The sequence below is a fragment of the Lagopus leucura genome, unplaced genomic scaffold, assembly GCF_019238085.1.
Source record: "Lagopus leucura isolate 7727_CA_CO unplaced genomic scaffold, USGS_WTPT01 Super-Scaffold_810, whole genome shotgun sequence".
NCBI classification, from domain to species: Eukaryota; Metazoa; Chordata; class Aves; order Galliformes; family Phasianidae; genus Lagopus; species Lagopus leucura.
Genome location: NW_024962261.1, coordinates 11897201 through 11922490, shown reverse-complemented (window position 1 = coordinate 11922490; position 25290 = coordinate 11897201). Strand labels below are relative to the sequence as shown.

Below are 25290 nucleotides of genomic sequence, written 5' to 3'. Positions count from 1 at the left end.
CTCATTACAGAACTCCACTAAGTATATAGACTTTGATTTCTCTTGTACAAAAGCTGCATTGATTCTTCCACAGTGCTGCATTTATCAGTATTCCTTCATCAATTGAAGCCTAGATGTTGACAAAAGGAAGCATACAGCATGCTTTTTGACTCTGAATGTTTTTTAAATTCAGATCGGTGCTGGAATAGGGTTAGGAATGGAAGCTAAAAGAATTCTGCAATCTTTTGCTTTCTTCTAGAGAAGATGCATGGATTTCTGTAAACTTGTAATACAGTTGTATTCTGGCTTTCTGTGGCTTACGTCTCCTTTTGGCTGTCTGATAATTTGCTTCACAGGACTATTTTAGTCCTCTGGTTTGTAAATTCTGGTTGTGGATTCTCTGCATAGAAATAACTTTGGGAATGTTTCACCTCCTGCAGCTCTTTTGTATTATGCGTTTTCTATTACTAATATTTAGTGTTGAAAAGAAGTTTTTAAATGGAAAGCTTTAACTGTCCTTAAGATGCAGCATGGAAAGCATTTTATAGTGATTCTCTTAGTCTTTGTGTGAAGACTGTCAGCTCTTGATGGGGCAAATCAGAAAGTGGTTTTGCCTTGCATCCTTAGCATTGACCTGCTAGCCAAAAGCATCTCCAAAAAGCATGAGGTGTGAATCTGGGAGCTGGGCAGAGCCCTGCAAAGATGCAGAGCTGTGGCTAATGTCCTCGGTGTACAAATAATGAAGGCAAAGTGGCTCCTCTGCCAGGCAGGCCCAGCCGTGGCAACTTCAGTCCCCTCCAGTCTCCCCCTCGTTTCCCAATGGAATGGTGGAAGGAACAGGAAGGGCTAAAGCGTTGGAGCTGAGATACAGGCAGTTCTGTATGTGAAGAAAAGTGGCAAGCACAAGAAAAGCCAAGCAAGGAATTCATTCACTGCTTCCCATTGGCTGTCAGATGCTCAGCCATTCCTGGAAAGCAGGGACATCACACATACTGGTGATGTGGGAATACAAACTCTGTCACTCCAAATGTTCTCCTCTTCTTCTTTCCCCAGCTTTATTGTTTATAACACATCGCGCAGTACAGAACATCCCTGTGGTTACTGGGGTCAGCTGTCCTGGGAGCATTCTCTCCCAGCTTCTTGTACATTCCTTGCCTTCTCACTGGGAACTGCAGAGAGAGGGAAAAGCTCTGCTCAGCTATAGCCATAACAGTGCAGTGTTACCAATACAGTCTTAGACACAAATCCAAAACGCAGCACTGTCCCAGCTGCTGTGAGGAAAATGAGCTCCGTATAGCAACTAAAAAGCTCATCAATACAGATTTACAGTGAACTTTTTAAGAAAAGAAAAGAAGAAACAGGAGCTCCCAAGAATTCATCTCTAGTTGAAATTTATATTAACTTTTAAAATTCACTTTTAAAATTAAGAATTAATAATTGATGCAACAGGTTGAAAATAAACTGTAATTCTAAGTAAATGTAAGCATAGGCTAGTCTCACTGAAGTTTTACATGAGACTTCTTTATAATTCCAACCGTTTTAAGTATTGGTATTGTAACTTGTTTCCCTTGCTTTCAGGGTTTCAGACTGTGTCATAACTACTCATCAAATGGTCTTGAGTTTATGCTTCGATGCAAAGTTTTGTTCACTGAACGGATTTCATTAGTAAATCATGTAGTCACAGAAATCATTGTTATCTGAAAAACAATTGAAGAAGAGTTAGCTCTGTTGCGTTCATTGTTTGGGAAGCAGAAAGAGCATGACCAAAAAAAACCCCGAACTTGTACAAAACATGTTACTGGCAAAGATTTTATCGAAATGATGAGGATAAATGCTTAATTAGAAAGTGCATTGCTATGGTTCCTTTGGGAGAATGGTCATTTTTATTCTTAGGAAGCTGTGTGTTTAGGCTGATTCACGCTTCCCAAGAAGAGGACTACTGAGTGTAGTGATCTGGATTTTCTGAATGCAAGTATGGAGGGTATCATTTCCTCTAGTTTTGTCACAGATTAATTTATACACTGCTCTAGTTTTTAGCAACTGAGACTACAGAGTGGCCCAGGTTGGCTGCACCATCAGAGATCGCTTAATTCAGAGCTTGAAATTTCGGAAATGGTAGAAAGCTGAAGATGACTTTCATATACTTGGAAATATACTGGAAAGCAGAGCGCTTGCAGAGATTGAAGGTAGCTTAATTTGTTAATATTAACTAATTTAATATTTACATTTTATATAATTATAAGTTGAATTTGGATTGATTTGTTATTGGACCATCAATAAATATGTTTGTAATGAACCTATGATTTTCTGCAGTAAAACGGTGGAAGAAAGCTATCACATTTTTGGGTAGTGTCTCCTTAGAAACACTGGTTTATAGAAGCCTATTGCTGATCTTAGCTGACTCTTCATAGAGAATTTTAATAGTTGCTACCTTAACTTAACCATATAATAGCCAGCGATGTGGAAAATAACCAAAGAAGCCTCAAGGAGCAACATTGGAAAAGTCAATGGAAATAAATAAAGGAGTTGAAATATTTGTTATGTAGCAATGAGCTTTTGATAAAGGTGGAAGGAAAGCAGAGTCAGTATAAAATTGAATTGAATGAAAGCAGCGTAGGTAAAGTGTAAAATCTGCATCAGACAGACATTGGCAAGAAGCGTCTTGATGAGTCCTGTGGAAAATGACAACTTTAGTGCTCAAGGTCAGTTTGTAGCCAAGTTTCAACATATTGTCCTTTCACTGCAGTGGAATGCTGCGTACTGCAATGCTATCAGCACATTTGAAAAGTCTGTAGTAAGGTGCTGGCTGGGAATCCTGACATGTCACTAAACTCGCAGAGGTGTTAAAAGCTGTGCAACGAGAACTTTGGATGAATTTCAGGAAAAGCAGAAAGGAGATTGGTAACATTAGATCTTAACTGTGGTCTTAAATATAAAGTGAATAAAAGAAGGGTGATAATAATCCTTAGAAAGGAAACAGAGCAGAGAAGAAATGGCAGAGGTCTGCTTTCTCTTCTCTGCATCTGTGCTACTGTGTGCCTCAGTAAGGGTGCTTCCCTCAGCATGTGGCCTTGTGGAGCTGTGGCAGTCTTGCATTCTTTTTTATCCTTTTTATATATGTTTGCTTTTTACTACAAGTTTTTGAGCATTCTTGGTGTTCTGTGGTGTGAAGAATGAAACTTGCATTTTTAGTCTGAAAGAGAAATCAGACTTGATGATGCATCAAATGATGCAGAAAGTTGGGTATCACTTGAATTTACAGGTGCTTCTCCTGGATGTCTGCAGGGTCAGAACTAACCCCATTGAGGGTAATGGCAATTTCGTTATTAGCACCACAGCTATGTATTATGTTGAAAGAGTTTGTAGGAGAATGTGTGCTCATTTGTCAGTTTTACAACTGCAACACAAAGTGTATTTTCTGCAAAAGAAACCATTGACTACTAGTGTAGCAGGTTATTGGGCAAATTATGTTGTAAACAGTTGAAGTTTAACATCTTCAGATTTAAGAAAACATTTCTTGAAGGTTGTATTTTGCCTCTGCAGCTTAAAGCATAGTGCACACTTTTTTCATACGTGTACAGCTTGGTATTTTAGTGAGCTGTCAGCTGATTTTTCAAGTTAGTCATGGCATACATAATGTGTCCTAAAAATGGATGGTGACAGAAGATTTCCTCACTCCTTTCAGTGACTTAATAAATATCATATCATCTACTCTCAGGACTGAGGAAGGACAGAAAGTTTTAGTGGTATGGTAATCATGTATGGTTGCTTCTCTGCTTGAGTTTTCCTCTTGGGAAGCAGGTGTGTAGCATCATTTTAATGTGAATGCATGGTTATGGTAGATGACATTGTCTACCAAGAGCACTTATTTGACATCCGTCTCATACTGAATTTTTTCTTCATCAGAAAAATCAAATCATTTTCAGTGTCTGGGTTTTACAAAGGTGATGAACACAATTTCTTATAGATTTATTAGGTGGTTTGGGCATTGTATGGAATTGAGGCTGTAATACAGATAGCAGGCTCCTGAAGTATCCATACTGCACTGTTTTTTCAGTGAGTGCAAATCTGCAGGGAAAAATATGTTTAGAGCTGATGTCCAAAGCTTCTCCTCACACCTTAAAACTGTCATATTAAACTCTTTCTCCTGCAGGAATCTTTATGTTGTCATTTTCTTTAGCTATAACTCTGTCCTTTCAGAGAAACTTTTACTTGCCGGGGCTAGAGAGAAGCATCTCTGTAATGTCATGATATCAAGCCCTGTTGTCTGCATTTATCCATACTGTGCTCCCTTGTTATTCTTTCATTTTGGGGTCAGGCACAGTGGGCTGTTTCTATAATCCTCCCTATATTTTCAGTGCCAGCCTGTATTTCTAGAATGAGTGCATCATGCCTCGGTTCCTTTATGCATGTTACTCTGAATCTGCAGATCATGTCATTTAAAATTTTTACTTCAACTTTTACTGCTCTGGGGTCTTGAGCTGTGTCCACTTTTTATGTCTGAAATTGATGTCTGAAAAACTCAGTTTCTGTGCTAGATGTGGAGAGTATTTTCACATTTTTCAGCATTTGCACCTTGCAGCATGGAGCACTGGAAGAATTCAAAGGGAGAATCCTTGATAATTTTTCACATTGTTTCAGCGGTTCCCCTTGATGTGACTGTGAGCTCTACTATTCCACTGTAATACAGCTTTTTAGACTTTGTACTACCTGAGACATAATCTGCTTACCTCAGCTAAGCAGTCTGATGTACCCAAAATTTCCTTGCTTCTGAATATTTGTGTAAGACAAGCTTAATCTGCAATATCTGCAGTAAATGGAAAGTTTAAGAAAGGCCTCTCAGCTAAACCCAAACCATCTGAAAATAATAAAATATAAAAATGGAAGAGACATTTTCTAGTACAGAAATCATATATTTTGAAACTAAATTATGTTTTCTTTCCTGAGAAACAATTCTTTTTGAAATCCTGGTTGACTAAAAGTTGGATGTCAGTGTCATGAAATCCAACCTCAGATGGTACAAGCTGGAATATTCTGTTTTGTAGTTGTTTGACTGCTGAATGCAAGTGTGGCAATTTACACATACGTAAGAAATTGTGTTCAATCTCCATTTTAGAAAAAAGGTGTTTAATGCAAAATTAATTACTGATAAAAACTTAATGTGATCATGCAGAATTTTTACTTTTATATAGTTTAGTAGAACTGGAAATTAACGTTGCTGCATTTAGTCCCCATTTCCAGATCCTTTTGTTTGCCTGTTGTAAGTGCAGGTTGCATTGTGCTGCGTGGTACCGCTGTAGAGCTCTAGATCTCCCTGGGGCCATCATGATCCTGCCAGAGGAAAAACCTTGAAAGCAGGCAGCAGTTACTGTTTTATTACTTCATTAAATTGACTTAAGTTGTTCCGATATAACCTTGTGTTTTGCACGCAGAAAAGACATTTTGATCAAGGTGGAAGACACTGTTTTAGTGATCTGCATAATTTCTGTCAGCTGTGGGAGCAATTGTTTTCAGTCATAAACCAGTGCAGGGAAAATGGTTGATGCTGCTCTAACATAGAGATCAGAATGCTCACAGATGAGCTTGCAGAGTAAAGCCATTGTTTGAACTCCTAGAGAAGGTATCCAAAACACATTTTGAGTGCAGTACAGGAACAACAAGTTCTGTTCTTTTTTGATTAGAGAGTTGTTTCACTTAACTTCTGTTATCTTATCTTAGACGATGAAAAGTTCTATAATGTGGTGAGTATTTTACAATGTAAAACAATAAAAAAGTTATCCAAACCACAGATTTTCACATCAGTTAAGCTAAAACTTTACGAACTGAAGAACTTTTGTTTTATTTCTTGAGCTTGGAAGAAATGGGGTAGTTTTATTCTTGTGTCGTCGTACTTCAATAACATTCTTTTCAGTTAGTGCCAGAAAGCTTTTCTGCTAAGGTGTGATGCTACTGCTTCATATTGCGTTTTTAGAATGCACTTCTCTGTTGTCAGTCCTATGTGCAGTGTTAATCTGCTTATTCTTATGAGCAAACATCTGAAATTCACAATCACAAAGGCATAAGTGATTCATAGCTCTTCCTAAAATACAACAGCGTAACAAGCAGTAGTGTTCTTCTCTTTAAACAAACAAACAAACAAACACTGAGCTATCTAGGTTGAAAAAGACCTTCAAGATAATCACGTCGAACTGATAACTTGAACTGCTGAGTCCCATCACTAAGCTGCCTCACTTACTGCCACAGTATATATTGTTACATTAAGATTTTGTGAGTGCTTTAGTAATCCCACTCTCTCCTCACACGTTACACTTTAAGAAGGAAAAATAGATGTAAAGAAGTACACAGAATGCGTTGAGATTGCCTTCAAAAGAAGTTCAACAAACCCGGCGCTTAAACTTGTACCAGTTTATTGAAATCCATTGGAAAGATTTCTGCTGATTTCAGTGGCCTCCCATGAAAGAAAGGAAAAATCTTTGAATACATTGGATGTAATTTTTCTTCTGTGTTGATTTGCAGTAACACTTGGAAATGCACTGGCATACGGGCAGCAATTAAGCATACTTAAGGAGATGTTGGAAGGAAGGTCTAGAGGGAAAGATGGTTCTTGCTAGACTGGCTAGTGTAATCATAAACCAAGCAGGTTTGTCCTGAGTCTTTTCAGTTGTGGTAAGAGTACACAGATGCCCCAAAATGTGTACCTAAACTATCAAAGCTAGAGTAGTACAGATTCTTAGAAGATATTTTCCTGGACAAAACAATTAAGCAACCAACCCGTCTTTATCAGCAGTGATAATTCACTTTTCAAAGCTGGAAATAAGAGATGAAAATCTCATAATGACAAAAGCAGTGTGAAGGTTAGTGTTCATCCCTTGAATTTATTAGTTTTCAGTATGATACTCTATAGGTTTTTATTACTAATACATTGGCAATTAAAATCTGAAATGAGTTCACACTCTGGATGACTGTGAAATACCTTTTTTCCCTTCCTAGCACTGGTAACAAGTGCTTGTAGACCGCACTTTACTCTGTGTAACACTTTAGTACTGAAAGATGTATCCTTTGGGACAGTAAATGTACATTCAAAAAAGGCTTTACACATTCTCAGTGCTTAGAATTCTGTTGTCAAAGTGTTTAAACTTGTGGAGTGTGTTGGCAGCGCTAGTTATCTCATTGCTCAGGCTGATTTTAGTGGTTGTAGTTTTGATAGCCATAAGCCAAAACCTTAATGTATGTAAGTGTATGCTGCTGTTTCCGAATTCTTAGATGGGAGCGTGCAGGAAAGCATACTTAAGGTATGCTAGCCTGCTGTGCAGTTGATAGTATTATATACTTGTAACCATATGTGCTTATACAAGCTTATATAGGAAAAGAGTATTTATATGTATTTTATGAAAGTACATATATGTTTATATTTCTGTGTACTTTTGTACAGGTAATTACATGTTTTATATTACAGTTATCAGTCAGAACAATATAACTCAGTCGTGATAAGCCCATGAGGAAAGTCATCATATGTAACGAGTGAGCTTTTAATTTTGGGTATATGCATGAATGTTCTGTGCCCTCACAGGTTCTGTATTAAGTAGAGAAGTTGAGAAGTGTCACAAGTATAACATGAAAAGTATAAATGCACTTGTTCAGTAGTGTGAGCTGAACTTGTTCAGTAGTATTTGCAGAGACTTACTGGAATGACAGAAGTTTGGACCTTTGTGTCCATCAAGCTCAACCCCAGTTCCAGCAGGGACACCCAGAGCAGGATGCCCAGGCCATGTCCAGGCAGCTTTAGAGATCTCCGTGGAGGAGACTGCACAGCCTGTCTGTGTCCTAGAGCCTCCGTCACCTGCACAGCACAGAAGTGCTGCCTGATGGTCAGGGGGAGCCTCCTGTGTTTCAGTTTGTGCCCATTGCTTCTGGTCCTGGCACAGGACACTACTGATAAGAGCCTGGCTCTGTCCTCTGTGCACCCTCCCCTCAGGTGTTTATAGGCATGGATGAGATCCCCCCTGAGCCTCCCCATGATTCTGAAAAATAAGAAATGAGAAGCTTGTTTCTTTTGTTTTTTTGACTTTTCCCATATAGGGTGTAGTCATTCAGTGTTAATCTCATATTTGTTTTGATTAATAAAAATGGAGTTTAGTAAAAAAATCTAAATGGTGAGCCAGAAGGATCAGTGTGGAAGACAAAAAGCTGTGGGCTGTAAAGGATTCCTTGGTTGGGAGCTAGACAGATACCAGATTTTCAGAAGTAATTTCCTTGCTTTATTCTCCTGCTGTGTTTTTTGCATGCTGTGACAGTTCTGCTACCAGCTGCCTGACCGATTTTGTATTGGAGATGAGATTTTACAAGATGCAGGAGCTCTTAGCAGCTGCCAAGAGTAGTCTGAGTTAACGTCAGAGCATCTTTCCGCTTACTTCTGGTGAGGATGAACTGCACTGTGCACATATCTGCCTCTCCATGCCGTGACTTCACTCTGTCTCTGCGTGCAGTCTTCCCCTCCACCCAGTGCCCCTCTCAAGGTTCCCACTAGCAGACAAATGAGGGGCTTCTGCTTCTGCAGATTCACAAGAAATAATGCATGCCAATGCAAATAAGCTTTTTGGGTTTGGTCCTGTACTACTGAGTCTGGCAGAAGTCCCAGTGGAGCTACTGGGAGTTTTGATTAAGAACAGAGTTCAGATCCAGGGCCACTGTTTGAATTTCAACATAGATCTTCTGATGTTGCCACCTAACTGTCCTGGTCTGCAGTAACTAGAAAATGGAGGCTAGGAAGTGCTGCTACTCAACTTGGAGTGGTCAAAAAGTGAAGCTTATGTAGCTGTTGAAGAACATATTGGATTTTAGAGTTTTAATTATTTTGACAGTGTGGGACAGCACAGCAATTATGTATTAGAAAGAAAGCATTTATTAATTTCAAAGTATTGCTGAATTTGAAATGAAGTAAAGATGAAGTTTGGAAGTACTTAATAGTTTACCTGCCTTAAGTCTTCGGCCTTGTCTGACTTCATCAGTGTTACGAAATACTGGAGTGCTGAAGGAAATGTGGTTTACTCCACTTCATAGTAGTAGATCTTTGTTATGAGAAATGGCAGTAAATTGTTTCTCAAGAGATGATTTATGTGAATGAACGCCTGTCCTTTTTTTTGATTGTTAAAAGGAGCTGTGATTTACAGTGTCCCATTGAAGACACTGTATAAGCTGAAGAGTAGTTGTTTCGCTTTTTATTTTCGATGAACAAAAGCCAGAGATCTGAAGAAGGGGAAACCATGTTTATGCCACTCCACAGAGAGACCTCCAGTAAATATTTACTGGCTGGGTTTGTAGTTTATTATCAACTCATGCAGCGTATCAGGATAGTCTAGACAGTCATCTGGGAAAGTGTTTATTGCAAGCTAAATGTGATTTTTTTATTTTTTTTCTTAAGAGAAAACTGCATGAAACAGTTATTTTTCTTCATCTGATCAAATTAACAAAAGAACTCAGCTGCATGTCTGTGGCTTTTATAGGGTTTCTGTTCTGCTAGTACTTTTAACATTTTTTTCCTAATTTACACCGCAGTTTCTTATGAAATGTTTTTTCTCTTTTGTTTTGGGCATGTACACTTTCCTTAAAATAGCTTCTGAGAAGAATTACAGTTAACTGGGAAGTCCACAGGGCTGTAGGTCATGCACCCCTCCCTGACCTCAGCGGGGGGCTCTGCTGCATCTGATGGTGCCTGACTTTCTTTTGCCTCTGAACTGTGGCTGGCTGGGGTCTAATGTGTGGACACTGTCTCCTTTTTGATGATCTTTTTTTGACCAGAAAATGTAGTATGCAAATTGCCAATTTAAAAAAAAAAAAAAAAAAAAAAAAAAGACCACATCTCCACAGAAGTTTGAATTAAATGTAACTGCTTTTCATTTTGTAGCAAATGGGAAACATACATGTTCACCTTTAAATTGTCTCTAACTGTTCTTTTGGCTAACTAATATATGTCCCAACGTAACATGATGAGATCAGAGTTTCTAAGAATAATTAAGCATTTTTTTCTGGACCTGTTGTCTAATTCTTCTTCATGTGAGTAGTCTTAACCAGAAGAAGCTGGCTCACTTTCATTAGTGGGGTTGACTGCTGGTGCGTGTAATGACTCCAGAGGGGCTTGGAGTGTTGGAGTGGGGGAGTTTACTCTGTGCTCTTTGTACTGTTCTTCACCACTCTTAAAAGTCTGTAACACCTGAAAACTTGAATCTTAAAATCTCCTCCTTACTGGCAAGGGTTTACATTCTTTTGTTTGAACTATACTGAACAACATTAATTACAGAGGGGAAGCAGAGCGTGACAAAAAGATGTGGAAGCTGTAGGCAACATTTTAACATCAAGGTCCAGAAATGTGGCTTATTTGCTTTACAGTCATATGGCCAGGCACTGCCTTCTTCATTTTCTGAGGTATGAAGAATAAGAATATGATGTGCATTTGTCCATCTTTTCAGAGCCTGCTTTTTAATGTTAAATGTATTTCTGTCATATGAGCAAATCCTGGCTTGTCCCTGAAATCTGCATACAGGAGTCTGTGCAGAGTAGAGAGCTTCAACAACAGGAAGGAGATACCTGTGTGTGATTTAAAACTGGGCATCCAGCTGTCAGGCCATAATAGAGATCCTTCTGTGCTCTCATGTCTCCCCTTCAAGGCTTTGTTGGTAGTACAGCATACTCTCACGGTGAGGGTTTATTCTTACTGAACTGCAAAAAACTGACAGGATTTTATCTAAATAAGTTTATAAAGCGAAGCGAAGCAATATTTTCTTTTTGGCTTGTAGAAAAGAAATGATGTTAAAGGTGGAAATCAGTTTGGTAAAAGATTGGAAAGCCTAGGGGTGCGATTTCTTTCTTTTTTTAGAAAGGCCACAGTGTTGACGAGCAGAGGAGATGTAGGTTTTGCTACAGTTCTGCTGCATAGGCTGCAAAGAGCTGTTGATGTTTGTTTCGGAGGTCCAGTATTGACATAAAAGGTCACAGCTTCACTCTGGTCTTTCAGTAGTTTGTGGGCTAAGGTCTTATCTTAGTCTGTGTGGTAGAGAGGAAAAGCTCTGTTTTTCCTTCCACTGAAGATTCAAAGTGTGGATCTTTGGATTTTGGTGAGCAGGGTGTTACTCGCTGTGCAGTAAATACATTGGGAGGAGCACAGATTGTGGATTGCCACTTGCTGGGGATGTTTGTAGCTCGGTGTGAGAAAACAGGACAGAGTGGTGAGCAGCAGGATGCACAGTTAATTGTTTTGAATTCTGTGAACACCTCAGCACAGTAAAGATGTAGCACTGGGATGGTGAGCACAAACTGCTGAGCTTTGCAAAAATAGTAATTGTAATTTCTCATTTAGATGCACATTTTGCAGAGGTAAGTTAGACTGCAGCTTCCTAGAATAACTGATATTTCCTGGTTCCTCAGATTACGTCTTTGTAGAAGTGTTCAACGAGAGCAAAATATCCAACCTCGACTGCAGATTTTGTATATATGGTAGCGGTACTTCTGAAAGTATATTGACATACATGTATTGATAAGAAGGTGACAAACTGGACAGCGGAGTCCTTGCTAGAACCAAGATCTAGGGATAGTTATTTCCCAGCTTTTTTTTCACGTCTGAATTTTTTAGCCGTCAGTTACTGACACTGCAGTTGCATGTTGAAGGAAGCTTCCTCCAAGAATTTTTCCCAGTATTGTTTTGCTATTCTTGGGATTTTGTTGCTTTCTAAAGGAAAATACTTGTGTAATTCCATCTTACACTGTATTACTTTCTTTCTCTCCTTCTTGTGTATGTTTTTAAAAGAATATCTTAAATATTTAAACCATTTTTCTTGACGTTTATATTAATTACAGAAAATAGCACTTATTTCAGAAGTATGGTTGATTATCTGTTACTTTGCTGTCCTTCCCAAAGATCTGTAGATACTACTACAAAACTTCAACTGTCCCATGTCTGCTTAAAACTGACATAATATCAATTATAATAAAATGGGTGTGCAAACTCAGGAATGTTGATTTTGGAAAAGAGGTGCTTTTCCTGTTCCAGCATAAGGAAAATGAGAATGTGCTTAGAATGGACATGACAGCAGTGCTGGTGGAAACTGGAATTTTGCTAAAAGCTACAAAGCCCACATAGGCTGCTGCATTAAACATGTCCTTTTTTTTTTTTTTTTTTTTTTTTTTCTTTTTTTCTCTTTCTTCTTTACTTTCTCTCTTTAATTTAGAGCTACTCTCCACTCACTTTTTAGTTGCCATATGTATATGAAGTTGCCTAATCAATCACAGGAGTTTGTTTGATGGAAAGTCTTGCATCACAGCACTTGGTCAGTAATAGTCATGTGGGACCAGTAGAATAGTTGTAAGAATTAAACCTGAAAATGGAAGCTGTCAGCTCTATGAAAACATTCAAGGCTTCATAATGCATTTAGCATAAGTATTCAAGAACCTTTTAAACTAAACAATTCTTCTTCAGTGCTACATATCAAAATAAATTTTATAAAAATCCTTGTTTCGTGTGGTGACCACAGAATCTTATGGGGATTTGTCTCAACTTCTTTGAGTTACCTATGACTTAAAATGTTTAAAAGACTTCAGTGTTCATTATTTATATAAATCATAAGCCTAATTAAGGACTTGACATACAAATTTTCTTGAATTAAAAAAAAAAAAAAGGGAAGTGGAGAGGAGTTGGCTCAGACGTTACTATTCAGGCTTTGGTTTATATGAACATCTTAGTCTAAATAGCTGTACTGCCCATAGATTATTTTTTCCAAGAGAAATTAATGGCTTTGCCAAGCCTCTTTCATTTTCCAAGAGACTAGCTCTAATTTCTAGCCAACAATCTTTTTTCCGCAACTTGTTGGATGTCACCTTCAGAAAAAATGCTTTTTATTTATATCAAGCCTGAATCAGTACAATTCATCTAACTTCTTGTTACCTTTGAAACCTCCCTTATGGTGATCCCTTGTTGTTGGCAGCTACATATTACTGCAGAAAAGAACAATTTTCCATGGTAGGATGATTAAATTATTGGAGGAAAAACAATTTTAGATAATCTTTAGTGAAACAAACTTATGTACTTTTGTAACGTTTCATCTTTTTGCATAGTCTGAGTTAAAATGGTGGAATTCAATAGGAAGGGTAGTGCTTCCATATCCATACATTATAGGCTTGTGGTCTGAACTCGAGTGCTGCCATGAGTATTGTCAACCATTTCATACTTGGATGAAAATTTAATCAAGGAAAAAGTAATGCTGTCCCATTTTTTCATAAAGACAGAGGTCTGGACAGTGCTGTCATTTGCGTAGGTTCACTGAGAGAATGGGGGGTGCACTGTGCCCTACCATTATGGTAAAGACACAGATTGTGTTATTTGTCACTGCAGGAGATGAAGTACACCTTTAATTTTCAAAGTGTGTAGATTCATGTTGCAAATGAAAAAATTCTGAGACTGAAAAATCTCATCAGTATTCAAGGAGCAGGTGCTGCAACAAGTAGCAAAAATAAATCACTGGTTTTTGGAGACTTGGGAATGTTAGTGGAGCTTATGGGAAAGTTATCCACAGCATCCTACCAGAGCTGCAATAGGGGCAGTTGCAGCTGCAGCATGATTTGGGTTGGAGCATCATCTGAAAGCATGAGTTTAACTTATGATCTTTGCCAAAATGGGCCTGGTCTGCTCACCTGGATGTCACTCACTGTGCTGCTATTTTGTGTCAAAGTGGAATAACGTACTTTACAACACAAATGGCAGATAACTACCTTCCAGCATTCTAAGCCTAGGTTCTTGAGTATTAGGTTGTTTATCTAACACTAACAATGCTGATGTATGAAATAGATTTTTGGGGTATCTGTAATTTTGAGGTAATCACATTTACTATATTTGAGTCTTTTTTTGAAGTGAATGCTGGAGTTATTTATTTTCTGATCTCTTGATATTTTCTAGATCACATCTGTGAGACAAAGGGTCAGTGTAAAGTCATTTTGAGGGGCAGACATAGTGCATAAGGAAGTAAAACAGGTTTCCCTAATACTAGGATTTTGTTTTCTAATTAACAAAGTTGGGACACTTATTTATAAGTATTTTTTTCACTCTTTGTGATTCGGACTGATCAACTTGTTTAATGTTTCTGGTTTGTTTGAGTTACTGAAGTATCAGTATTCCAAATAGCTTATAGTTGAAATTATTTACATCCAGGCAATTTACCTCCTCATTTAGTTATGGTTTTATGGAGTTTTGTTTAAGTAAAAATGATGGAAGAGTCTTCACAGTATCTTCCTGCTAATCTTTCTAGATGCAAAGTGAAGTATAGGATTTATTATAATATGTTGCTCCAGTGCTACAGACTTCCAGTCTTACAGGGCTTTTATGTATGTGGGGTTTATATGGGTGCAGGCCATTGCAGCTGCACTTCCATTAGTACTGTTGGACTTCACATGATATTTTGATCTTAGAAACTTATTTCACTCTGTGAGAAGGAACTTGCAGGTTTTCTTCTTCCATATAACATGTAAGGGACATTCCAGCACATTAGATACCTTTTTCCTCTCGTTTTTCTTTCTGTCTCACTTTTTTTTAACTCTCCAATTACTTGAGAAGAATTTCGTGGGCAGCAGTAGTTGGGTAGCACAGCATGAAATTGTGGAGATAAAGTGTGATAATGTTAATATGGAAATAGGATACCTATATGTGTATCAAAATATTTTAGGTTTTTGTCCTGAATAACAGCAAGTGGTAGTTGGGATATTAAACGTTGTGTTTTAGGCCTCAAGCTGGTGTGTGCTAGACACCTGGAGAAAATACAGTGTGGCAGACAGATTATCCCATGTCAATTTACGGCAGGCTTCTACACTTCCACTTGAATCATCTGGTTCTAGCTAGAAGATAGAGGAAGAAAAACAAAGCAGATGGATATTGGACCATGTCCAATACTAGAATTATTACAATTCTAATCCTTGTGACAGGCTCCCTGTCAAATGGCTGTTTTTTTTAAATTACAAATTGAATTAGAAGTAACTTTTTTTTTTTCTTTTCTTTTCCCAAAAAGGGATTGATGAAAAAGATTTCAAGAACACTGATTGTCTCATGTAGTCTGTGAATGCAGAAAGTACACTTCCATGAAGGCATTGATTTGGTACAGTTAAATTTAAAAGTCCAGTGTGCTATTTCCAGATCTTTTTTTTTTCCCCCTCAACGTTCATGCCAAGAAAAAGTGTGTCTTATTAAATTTAATGATTGTAAGAATTTTGATTGTTGATAAAGACCGTCATTCTTTAAGTCACTGTGCGTACTGAATACAACTGTCTGAGGTTAAAGAAAATGAGTAACACGTATGTGCTGAAAATCACTTTCTTTCACCAAGACAGTTACCCTTTCTAAGCAACAAATGATTTGTAACATATGTTCTAACATATGTTCTTTCTGGCAAAGCTATTCCAGCAACAATGTTGGGGAAAGAGCTAATGAAGAAACGCCTAAAAATAAAACAATATGAAACGGATGATTGATTTACAAATTCTGGAATTTGAAGATCAGATGAACCATTAAAGTTATCTGTCTGATTGGCTGTGTAAGGAAGACCGTAGTCTATTGCAGGGTAAATTGGGAATCAAATCCACAGATTCATTTGAAACTATGAAGTATCTTCAGACTTGCCTCTTGTCTTAATGTATTTGCTTCTCTTAAGTAAGTCTTTGCTATGTTACCAAGTATCTTTATATAAACAGCTGTACGTTACTTTCAATCCAAGCATTCTTTCCTTCCCTTTTTATTGTGAAACCTTATGTCTGCCGTCTTCTTAGATTTGAGGGCCAGCCGTTGCTCAGATCTTGCTAAAGATCTTTGGACTTCATTTTGGATAATCTGAATGCATTAAGATGTTTAAAATGAATGTATTTTTAGTGGACATGAATTATATTATTTTTAAATATTAGTATTAATATAAACCATATTTCTGAAACTTCTCACTACTCTTCTGACTCTTTGCATAATAGGTAAGTCACTCCAAAAATAATGCCTCCTATTTATTTGTATGGAAACTACTACAAAGATCACAATAACACTACGTGACAGAGAAAATTCTCTGCTACAGAACACTAGTTTTCAACTCAATCACCACCATTAGCTATGCATTTTCACCACTGATGAATAAGAGGTAATTCTACACTCAGAGGGCGGTGAGGCCCTGGCACAGCTGCCCAGAGAAGCTGTGGTGCCCCATCCCTGGAGGCGCTCAAGACCAGCTTGGATGGGGTCCTGGGCAGCTGAGCTGGTGGGGGGCAGCCCTGTCTAGGCATGGGCCTGTGGGGCCTTTAAGTGTCCTTCCAGCCCAAACCATTCTGTGATTCAATGAAATGTACTTCACACCTCAAGTTAAAGCTCAGAATTTAATCTTGTCTGAATGAATTACAAATTTCACATGGATGATTTGGGGGCAGCATATTTCTGTAGATCTCCAATCCTTAATAATAAAAATGCAAATTTTCTAAAATTTCTACTCCTACTGTAATTGTTACATTTTATCTGATGTTGGTCCTCTGTAAAAGTATACTTTGAAGAACAAGTGCTATAAAAGAGGAACACTTTCACGCAGTATTACTTCTGAGTAGGAATTCCAAAATAAGTTTGGATGTCAAGATTAAGAAATCTAAAATTTTGGAAATATGGAGATAAATAATTAATCCTTATTTGATTGCATTATAAAGGCCACTCCCCCACGAAGAACTGGACACCAGTTGGGTGAATTGAGTTAGTAATACCTGACCAGCTGTCGTGTTTAAGATACCCTGAGAATGTATCCATGCCCATCAGGACTTGTATAGAGTTTCATAGTTTTGAAAAGCTCATTCAATCTGAATTTTGAGGAAAGTTTCACTCTTTATTGATCTGATATCACGTGGACAAAAGTTCTGTAATGTGCAGATTGTAGTCTGGTAGTCAGCTCTCAGTACATAGAGTAGACCATGGGCATTCCCAGAGTCTGCCTATTATTTGTACTTCAGTAACTAAGGAGAAGATAAAATGAGTTAAGTCTTTTTAATAATTTGTATTACAGCAGTATTAACAGTGTAAATAACTTACTTGACACTAGAATGAGAGTCTGCTCAGTTAGTCTGAACAGTTAGTAGTAAAATTTTTTTTCTACACATATGAAGCTCATTACTTTCTCTGTGTGACATAGCGAATGCTTTTACAGATGATATTAGGCCATAAATTATAATACAGCCAATTGCTAAAGAACACAGTACTGATTTCCGAGAATGAAATAGTGTTGTCATTGATTTCAATAGCTAAATTCCCATTTGCTTTCACTGGGACCAGGATTTAATTCCATTTATTTCAGTTCTTGAATTCTGAACAGTTCTGTTTTTCTTCTGATAGCAGTCTGACTATTGCTGATGATTTGCGGGTTAAATATGGTCTAACACATATTTCTCAGTCTTTATGACACCTGAGTAAACTTTATATGAATGAAATATATAGTCATAGTCTTTGGCAGGGTCTTCCTTACACTTACCTCTTAAATGAAATCCAGGCAAGATTTTGTGAGTTTATGGAATTTGATAGTTGGAGTTTGTGTTTTAAGTATTTGTCATTATCATATGAGGCTCTTGCTTGATGAAATCGCTATTTTCTCTCAGTCACCAAGTTCTGATTTAGCTATCTCTAATTTGGCAGGGGCCTTGGAGTTAATTAAACTGAGATTGCTTTGAAGCAGCCTGTGTTCCAGTATGCTGGAAGAAAGATCACTGAAACCAAACTATAACAAATAGGATTTTCTTTCTGTAATGAACATTTTTTGTGGATGCTCCTCCCTGGAAGCATTCAAGGCCAGGCTGGGTGGGTCTGTGAGCAACCTGGTATGGTGGGAAGTGTGTCTGTATATAGCAGGGGATTGGAACTAGATGGTCTTAAAGGTCCCTTCCAACCCGAACTGTTTTATGATTCTATGATTTTATTTAAAGTATTGTTTTGGTTACTTGATGGACATGAAGTGCATAAGTCTGAAAACAATATTCTAATGAAAGTCAAGAAACATTCAAATTCACAATCTGGTTGGGACATTTAAGATATTTTCATATGGTAGAAGGACAGTTTTCTCCTTTTGCAAGCATGTAGAAACTCAGATTTTTATTTTTCAGGATGAATCTAGCAGGCATCAACTATATCTTGCTTTTGAGCCCAGTTGCACACCAATCAAAGAGCAGGAGGCAGTATGTGACTTATACATCAGATATGGAATCTCTTTTTAATAGGAAAAAAGCATCAGAACGGGACAGGATAACACAGAGATCATATCCCCACTGCTATGCCTTTTTTCACGTGACTGCGTCCTGTGGAAGATTTGCACTTTCTTATCCCCTCCCCTTACCCCTCTCCTCCCCCCCCTTAAAGTTTCCATAAGGATATGAAATCTGAGTCAAAGCAGCCATCTGTTTCTCATTTGTTCCTAGAGAATTTGAACTAATTGTTCCCAGTTTGTGTTTCCTCATAAGGTCAGAAAAATCCTTCTTTATATACAGGTTGAACCCAAATAACTAAATCATTTACAGGAATTTGATCTGGAGTATATTTTCATACTCTTTGTATGCTGCGTTCAGTGTGCTCAATATGGCTTGAATAGTCTGTGTTAGTTCATGTTATTCCTCTGAAAGTGAGTGGCATTGATTAGTGCTCTGCATGTTGCACTTTTTTGCATTAAGCATTCCATCAGGAATGTTGATTCTGTGGCAGTCTTTGTCACGGCCCTGATCAAAGTGAAGCAAACAAATTTGTGGCTTTAGTGGTCTGGAGCTTCTTCCCATCAACCAGCATGAATTTACTTATGAGCAGGTCTTGTTTGCCTTATGTTTTCCCACGTTTGTTAGCTTGTTTGTTTCAAAAAACCTTTTACTTACGGATTTTACTGATTTTAATGATTAAGCTGCCTTTCATTACACCGATCAGAAAGAAGGACACTGAAAGGTAAGGTAACATTGCAGAAATGATTGCATTCAGTGGAATAGGTCATGCTACTTCTGTGAGCAGAAGCTGATGTAAATTTTGATGTCCTCCTGCCTTTTCTTAGTACAGGTGTTTATTGTGTTAAAAACAGATTCCTGCTTTATTTACTAGCACACTGCCTCATGTAATACAGTGATGTTTCTTCTTTTCCAGATTACAGAACAGGTCCTTGTTTCACACAAGTTAATAATCAGATGTGTCAAGGCCAGCTAACCGGAATAGTTTGCACGAAAACCCTCTGTTGTGCAACCATTGGGCGTGCATGGGGTCACCCCTGTGAAATGTGCCCTGCTCAGCCTCAGCCATGTCGTCGTGGTTTCATCCCTAATATTCGCACTGGTGCATGTCAAGGTAAGCCTTCTGGTATAAACTGTGCATGACTACTGTATTGCTGATAGGCATCTGGAAAGCTCTGCATCCACTTAAATGAGATCCCTGTTTTCTGTGTGTGTGCGTGTTCTGAATCTTACTTTTAACAAGATCCTATATGCTCTATTTCTTCTAGAGTTTATTGAGTGTACTTATAGAACAAATCTCACATGCTTAGAAAAAAAAGATGAATACCAGTCAAAGAGCCATAAATGTAGAGCCTGAGAAGGTCAGAATGTCTGTAAAATGCAGCAGTCAGCTACTGCGGTAGTGCACCAGTTAGGCAACAGGAGTTGCTTTTGCCCCTAAATAATATGTACATCATTCATTCTGTTGAAAAATTCACTGGTCTTGCTACTGAATACTTTTCATTTTCAAAAGTATGAACGATTCTTACATAGGATTTTTTTAATCCCAGCATTTATATACAGCAGTCCTGTTGTGTAACCTAAGTAGATTAATCATCTGAGGTGCCCAGAGGAAGGATGGAGAGGAATGTTTTATCAGGGAGTATAGCGTTAGGACAAGGGGGAGTGGCTTTGGACTAAAAGAGGGGAGATTTAAGTTAGATGTTAGCAAAAATTCTTTACTCAGAGGGCAGTGAGGCGCTGGCACAGCTGCCCAGAGAAGCTGTGGTGCCCCTTCCCTGGAGGCGCTCAGGGCCAGCTTGGATGAGGCCCTCGGCAGCTGAGCTGGTGGGGGGCAGCCCTGCCTGTGGCAGGGTTGGGGCTGAGTCGACTTTAAGGTTCTTTCCAGCCCAGGTGATTCTTCAGTTCTCTGTGACTCTTCTGTTATTTGTGCAGTGCTAGGAAAATGCACTAGTAAGGAAAGACTTCAGTCTTTTGTTTTCAAATAAATATAATGTAGTCTGAGAAATGGGAAAACTTTCTTAGCTTATTCAGTGTCTCTTTCTGTGATGGTAAGAAACTGATCATTCCTTCTTGTAGATTTTCACTGTAATCCACTTATCCTGAAAAATAAGCATTCAATTACTCTGTTGCTGTTGATGGATTATAGAACAAACTGTACAAACAATGCAGTAATAATGATCATCTTAAGGAGAATATACTGCTCTTGTATTAAATAAAGTTTAGTTCACTCAATCTATTCATAGATTCTGTCATTAGTCATTATGTCATTCATAGATGTCATTGTCTTAGAATCTTCCTAAGAAACAGTGGAAACCATGTGGGCAGAGACATTTGAATATATTGAATGTATTTCATTTTGTATAACTCAGATCTAAGACACATCAGCAAACGCTTGGTTGAGTTCTTATTCTTAAGGACACTTCTATGAGAGTTCTGTCGTTTAATAGTGCAGATCAAGTTTAGCATTAAGACTTGAAGTCATGTACTGTAAATCAGCTTGATTTCATTGAGTTCTGATTGTAATCCATACTGTGCATTGATTTTATTGTTGCTTTCCCCTGTTACATCAGTTCAATGGCTTAAAATTGCATAAATGTAAATGATAAGCAACTTAGCTCTTGTGTAGGAACTCTAGGTAAGAGTCTCTGCTAACCCAAGTTGAAAAAAAGGAGAGAAAATTGAGATGGTGTAAGATTTTTAATTATTTCATATTAAAACTAGATAAAGCTTTTTTTTTTGTGTGTGTGTGTGTGTGTGTGTGTGTGAGACAGAGAGAGACAGAGAGAGAGAGACAGAGAGAGAGAGACAGAGAGAGACAGTGAATTTTTCTTCACAAAGAGTTATGATGGACCTGAAACTAAAATTTGGGCTACTAGTTCAGATTCCTTTGTGGAAATCCTCTGGAATTGTCTTTCCAAGGCATTTATTTTATTTAAAATACTAAGATTGCTTTTAGGCAGCAATAAATCCCTTCATTTTTCTTCATTTCAAATGTTTTCATTTCTGTTTTCTGTATTTACACTGCTTAAAGCATCCACATTCTACAGAGGAGAAATACTCAACTGCACTTTTCCTTAAATGTCAGAAATAGGCCTCTGTCTGCTTTTAACTGCTTATGCTATACTCTTCATCTTGAATTGATTAGTATATTTTAGACATTCTTTTCATAACAACGTCATAAACAGAAACACTGTACTGAAGGCATGCATGTTGGTTGCTGCCTCAAAGTCAAACTCCATTGTGTGATGAATATGCTGGCCAGATATAACAAACTCTTAAAGCTTCTGTGCCAAACTAAGCCCAGCATGGCTTCTGGGACTTCATTTAAATTGTTTGAGAGATCTATAGAATTCTTCAGCACCCATGTCCGTAAGACTGTGTTTTCTTTTTCTGCCAGTTTATTGTGTGTGGCAGAAATGTTTAACTTACTCAGTTAACGTAATTGCTGAGTTCCACTGGGAAGTATAAAAACGATGTGGTAGTCTACTGTGTGATGAATGAACAAAGGGAGCTTAAACAGCCATTTTTGTTACATTTTTGGCATATTACTACTGTACAGGAAGATCTCATTGTGTTTATGTCAGCAGGAGTTAGTACGTGATGTTACTAGATAATGGTAAGGCACAAGGAGACGATCAAAAGGTAGGTTTTCTGTGTGGGAAAAGAAGGACAAAGGATTTCTTTGTTCCACAGAATCATTACCTCGTTTATCCAACAGTTAAGACAGTCTTCTGCAAGCTTAGAGTTTTAGTAATTGCCATTATGTTTGCCGTCTGGTCATTCTTTTCTGAATATCATACTGCACTAATGGACGAGGAGAGAGAGCACACCACTTGCTGTTACGGAGATTGCTTACTTTCCAAACTCCATGTTGGGATTCATAATCTGTAGATATAAATTGCAGATTTTTGCTGCAGTTACACGTGACAACTGGAAGAGAGCCTGACACAGGAAGGCAAGCAGAAATTTTAATCCAAGATAGGAAGAAAAAGGGCTGTATATCTGTGAGTTATGCATAGATGAAAACCTCAATAATGGTAAAAAGTATAATTGCAAAAATAAACTGTGAAGAATAAGGGAGTCAAAATAGAGCAAAAGTGGATTACTAGCCATTCAAAAAACAGCTGTACTCCAACCACAATAACTGCTATCTGAGAGTGCCTCATTCAGTGAAATATGAGCTGAATTTGAGCCATCAGTGTGCACTTGCAGCCCAGAAGGCCAACTGTGTCATGGGCTGCCTTTACAGAGGGGTGGCAGCAGATAAGGGAATGGATTGTCCCCTGTCCTTGCAAGGGTCTGTCTGGACTATTGTATGCAGGCCTGGGGCCCCCAGCAAGAAAGATATGGAGCTATTGAAGCAGATCTAGAGGAGGCCACAAAAGTGACCAGAGGGCTGGAGCAGCTTTCCTACAGAGAAAGAGTGAGGAAGATGGGCTTGTTTAGTATGGAGAAGACTCTGGAAAGACCTCATTGTAGCCTTCCAGTACTCAGAGGGAGCTTAATAACAAGAGGGAAATTTTTTACATGATGTGGTAGTGATAGGAGAATGGAGAATGGTTTTAAACTAGAAGAGGGGAGATTTAGCATAGAATTTAGGAGGAAATTCTTTACTCAGAGGACAGTGAGGCTCTGGTGCAGGCTGCCCAAAGAAGCTGTGGGTGTCCCATTGCTGGAGCTTGGATGGGGCCCTGTGTAGCCTGGTCTGGTTTGTCACAATACAATACTAGACCAGACTTACTACATAGCTCGCTCTAAAAGTAACGCCTCCTGTTTATTTCATCAGAACCTGCGCAATCTTCAAACTGGTATGGGGCCTGGAGTTATTGCATTGCAGCTGAAAGGTTTGCTTCTTTTCTGGCCTGATTCTCAAAGATTGAGCCTTCAGGCTAGTCAGCATTGTGATGGTGTGGTCAGAGTCAATGGTTTGTCTGAATTCCAGGAAATCTAGAAGGATCACTCCTTTCTTTTCTGTCTCAAAGGACAGTGCACATCACTTTACATCAAGAGGGCTACATCTAGAACTTTTTCTTTGGTGAGGAATTCACATATGCTAACCCCATAGACTGCTGTTTTGGCTCCAGCTTGTAGTGATGATGTGGCATCTTATGACAGGCAGTGGTGTGATTCATCAATCTGTTACCTTCAGTATACTAGTTCAGTAGGTCCTGATAAACTTGCGAGTGGTGTTCTTTCTGTTCCTGTGTGAGTAATCCTGGGACCTATCTGGCTCAAACTTTGTGATATTCAAACATTGCTGCCATCATTTCCAACACACTGAAGCCAATATTCACCTCAGTACACAGTTCCCTTTTCATATTCTGCCAATTTGTGCAGGTGAGCTAACAGAGAAATTCTTTCTTTTTTTTGTTGTAATGGCTTTGCGTGGCTATACAGAATGCAGCTGGTCTTTCACATTGCTCTCGCTTCTGCTGAAACGCACCATCCACCCCATCACTGTGTTCACATCCACTGTTTGGTCTCCATAAACATACAGCATGTGTCAATGAATGTCAGAGACTGCCATTTTTTCCACATGGAAAATTCAGTGCCACACCTTTGCTCTGTCTGCACATTCATGTCAGACACCATTCTGTCAGACCTCTGCTTCCATCTGTCACACAGCAACAACATGTAATAGGATATTGGTGGGAAGGTTCAACCTCTACTGCCATGCCATTGATGTTACAGGTCAACATAATAAAATAGGAGGCGTTGCTTTCAAGAGCAGCCACCATGGTTTGAATGTTTGATGTTTTTTAAGTGAATGCTCACATGAACAGTTAAGCCAGCGTGGGAGTTTAGTATGAGCAATTCAAAATCAGTAGAACTGGCAACTCCAACTCCTAGTACTGGAAAAAGATCACAATTTCAGTAGGCATTTAATTAGCAGTCTGACAAGTTTAAAATATTGAAGTTGATCCTACTGTGTATAGAATATGCACGTTACATATATCTTAGTGTATATCAAGTAGCACTTTTGCTGGAGTAGAATTTGAATAGATGGGTGGTAAAGCAGCCTGCCTTTGTATTCATTTTGTCTCTACCTTACTCATACATAAGTTACTATGGAAGTCTTCCTGACTGAATAATGCTCCGTGGGATTAATTGTGCTCAAATAGTAATATGCTTGTATACAACATTATGTTAGTACTGCTTCTTCAGTATTGCTATAAACAAATAAGTTAAAGAGATAAAACCAAAGGATCAAAGTCTTTTGCATTTTTTTTCTCCAGCAGTTTCTATTTGGCCTCTGCTTAAAATTTGGCCTCTGCTTAACAATTGGTAATTGTAGTTGTTAAGAGATGCTCTTTCCCAGGAATTCAGGAAAGAACAACTCTGAGTGTTCCACTTGAAATATCTTACTGCCACTGCTACACAGCCTTAGTGTAATGGCAGACATACTATGTTGGATGTTTTCTCTGTTCCTCCTTGCATTCTTCAGCAATCCATTTCTCAGTTACACCCTGCGAATCCTGCAGGCAGTTGCCATTTACTGAGAAAACTCTGCAAAAGTTAAGTACCTTTTTTCATTTGCCAAATATGATCAAACCTATGAAGACATGGAAAGTTCTTGCTTATCTGTAGCATATTGAACCTCTGTATACACTGAATCTAAAGAGTTTTATTCATCTGATTTTGCATTTATGGCAAAAAATTTATTGCTTTATTATTGTTGGGGTTTAAAAGTATGAGTAAAGCATAAATTAATAATGCAGAAACTCATGTGTTGCTTAACCTGACTTGTCAGAAATATAAGAAGTAAATAAAAATTTTCTTGATTTCAAATTTGTTGCATTATCAAAAAAAAAAAAATTGCTGATATCTTCAAGTGGTGTTTAGGAAGCAATTTATAAAATAAAGAAAGTAATAGCCCTTTTAAAAAAGTAGTTTGTCCTTTCAGGCTTTTTTCAGTTTTAAAATACTAATTGATTAACATCAGAAGATTACAGGCAAAAAATTATCTTTGCTTGTGGAGGGTGTGTATAGGTGTTACCTTTTAGCTAGTTAGAGTGTGTATACTTGTATATGTCAGCTACAGTTTTTAAGCTAACAGTGAAGTTATAGAAT

At 38.1% G+C, this 25290-nt stretch overlaps 1 protein-coding gene across 3 annotated transcripts in view; it reads left to right on the top strand.

Moving 5' to 3' along the window:
* FBN2 (fibrillin 2) overlaps positions 1 to 25290 on the top strand; it is a 160453-nt gene that overhangs the window by 18697 nt on the left and 116466 nt on the right. For all 3 annotated transcript variants that reach the window (XM_042866234.1, XM_042866233.1, XM_042866235.1), the window contains one exon: positions 19133 to 19330. In XM_042866234.1, coding sequence (XP_042722168.1) covers positions 19133 to 19330 — 198 coding nt within the window. The remainder of the gene's footprint in view (positions 1 to 19132; positions 19331 to 25290) is intronic.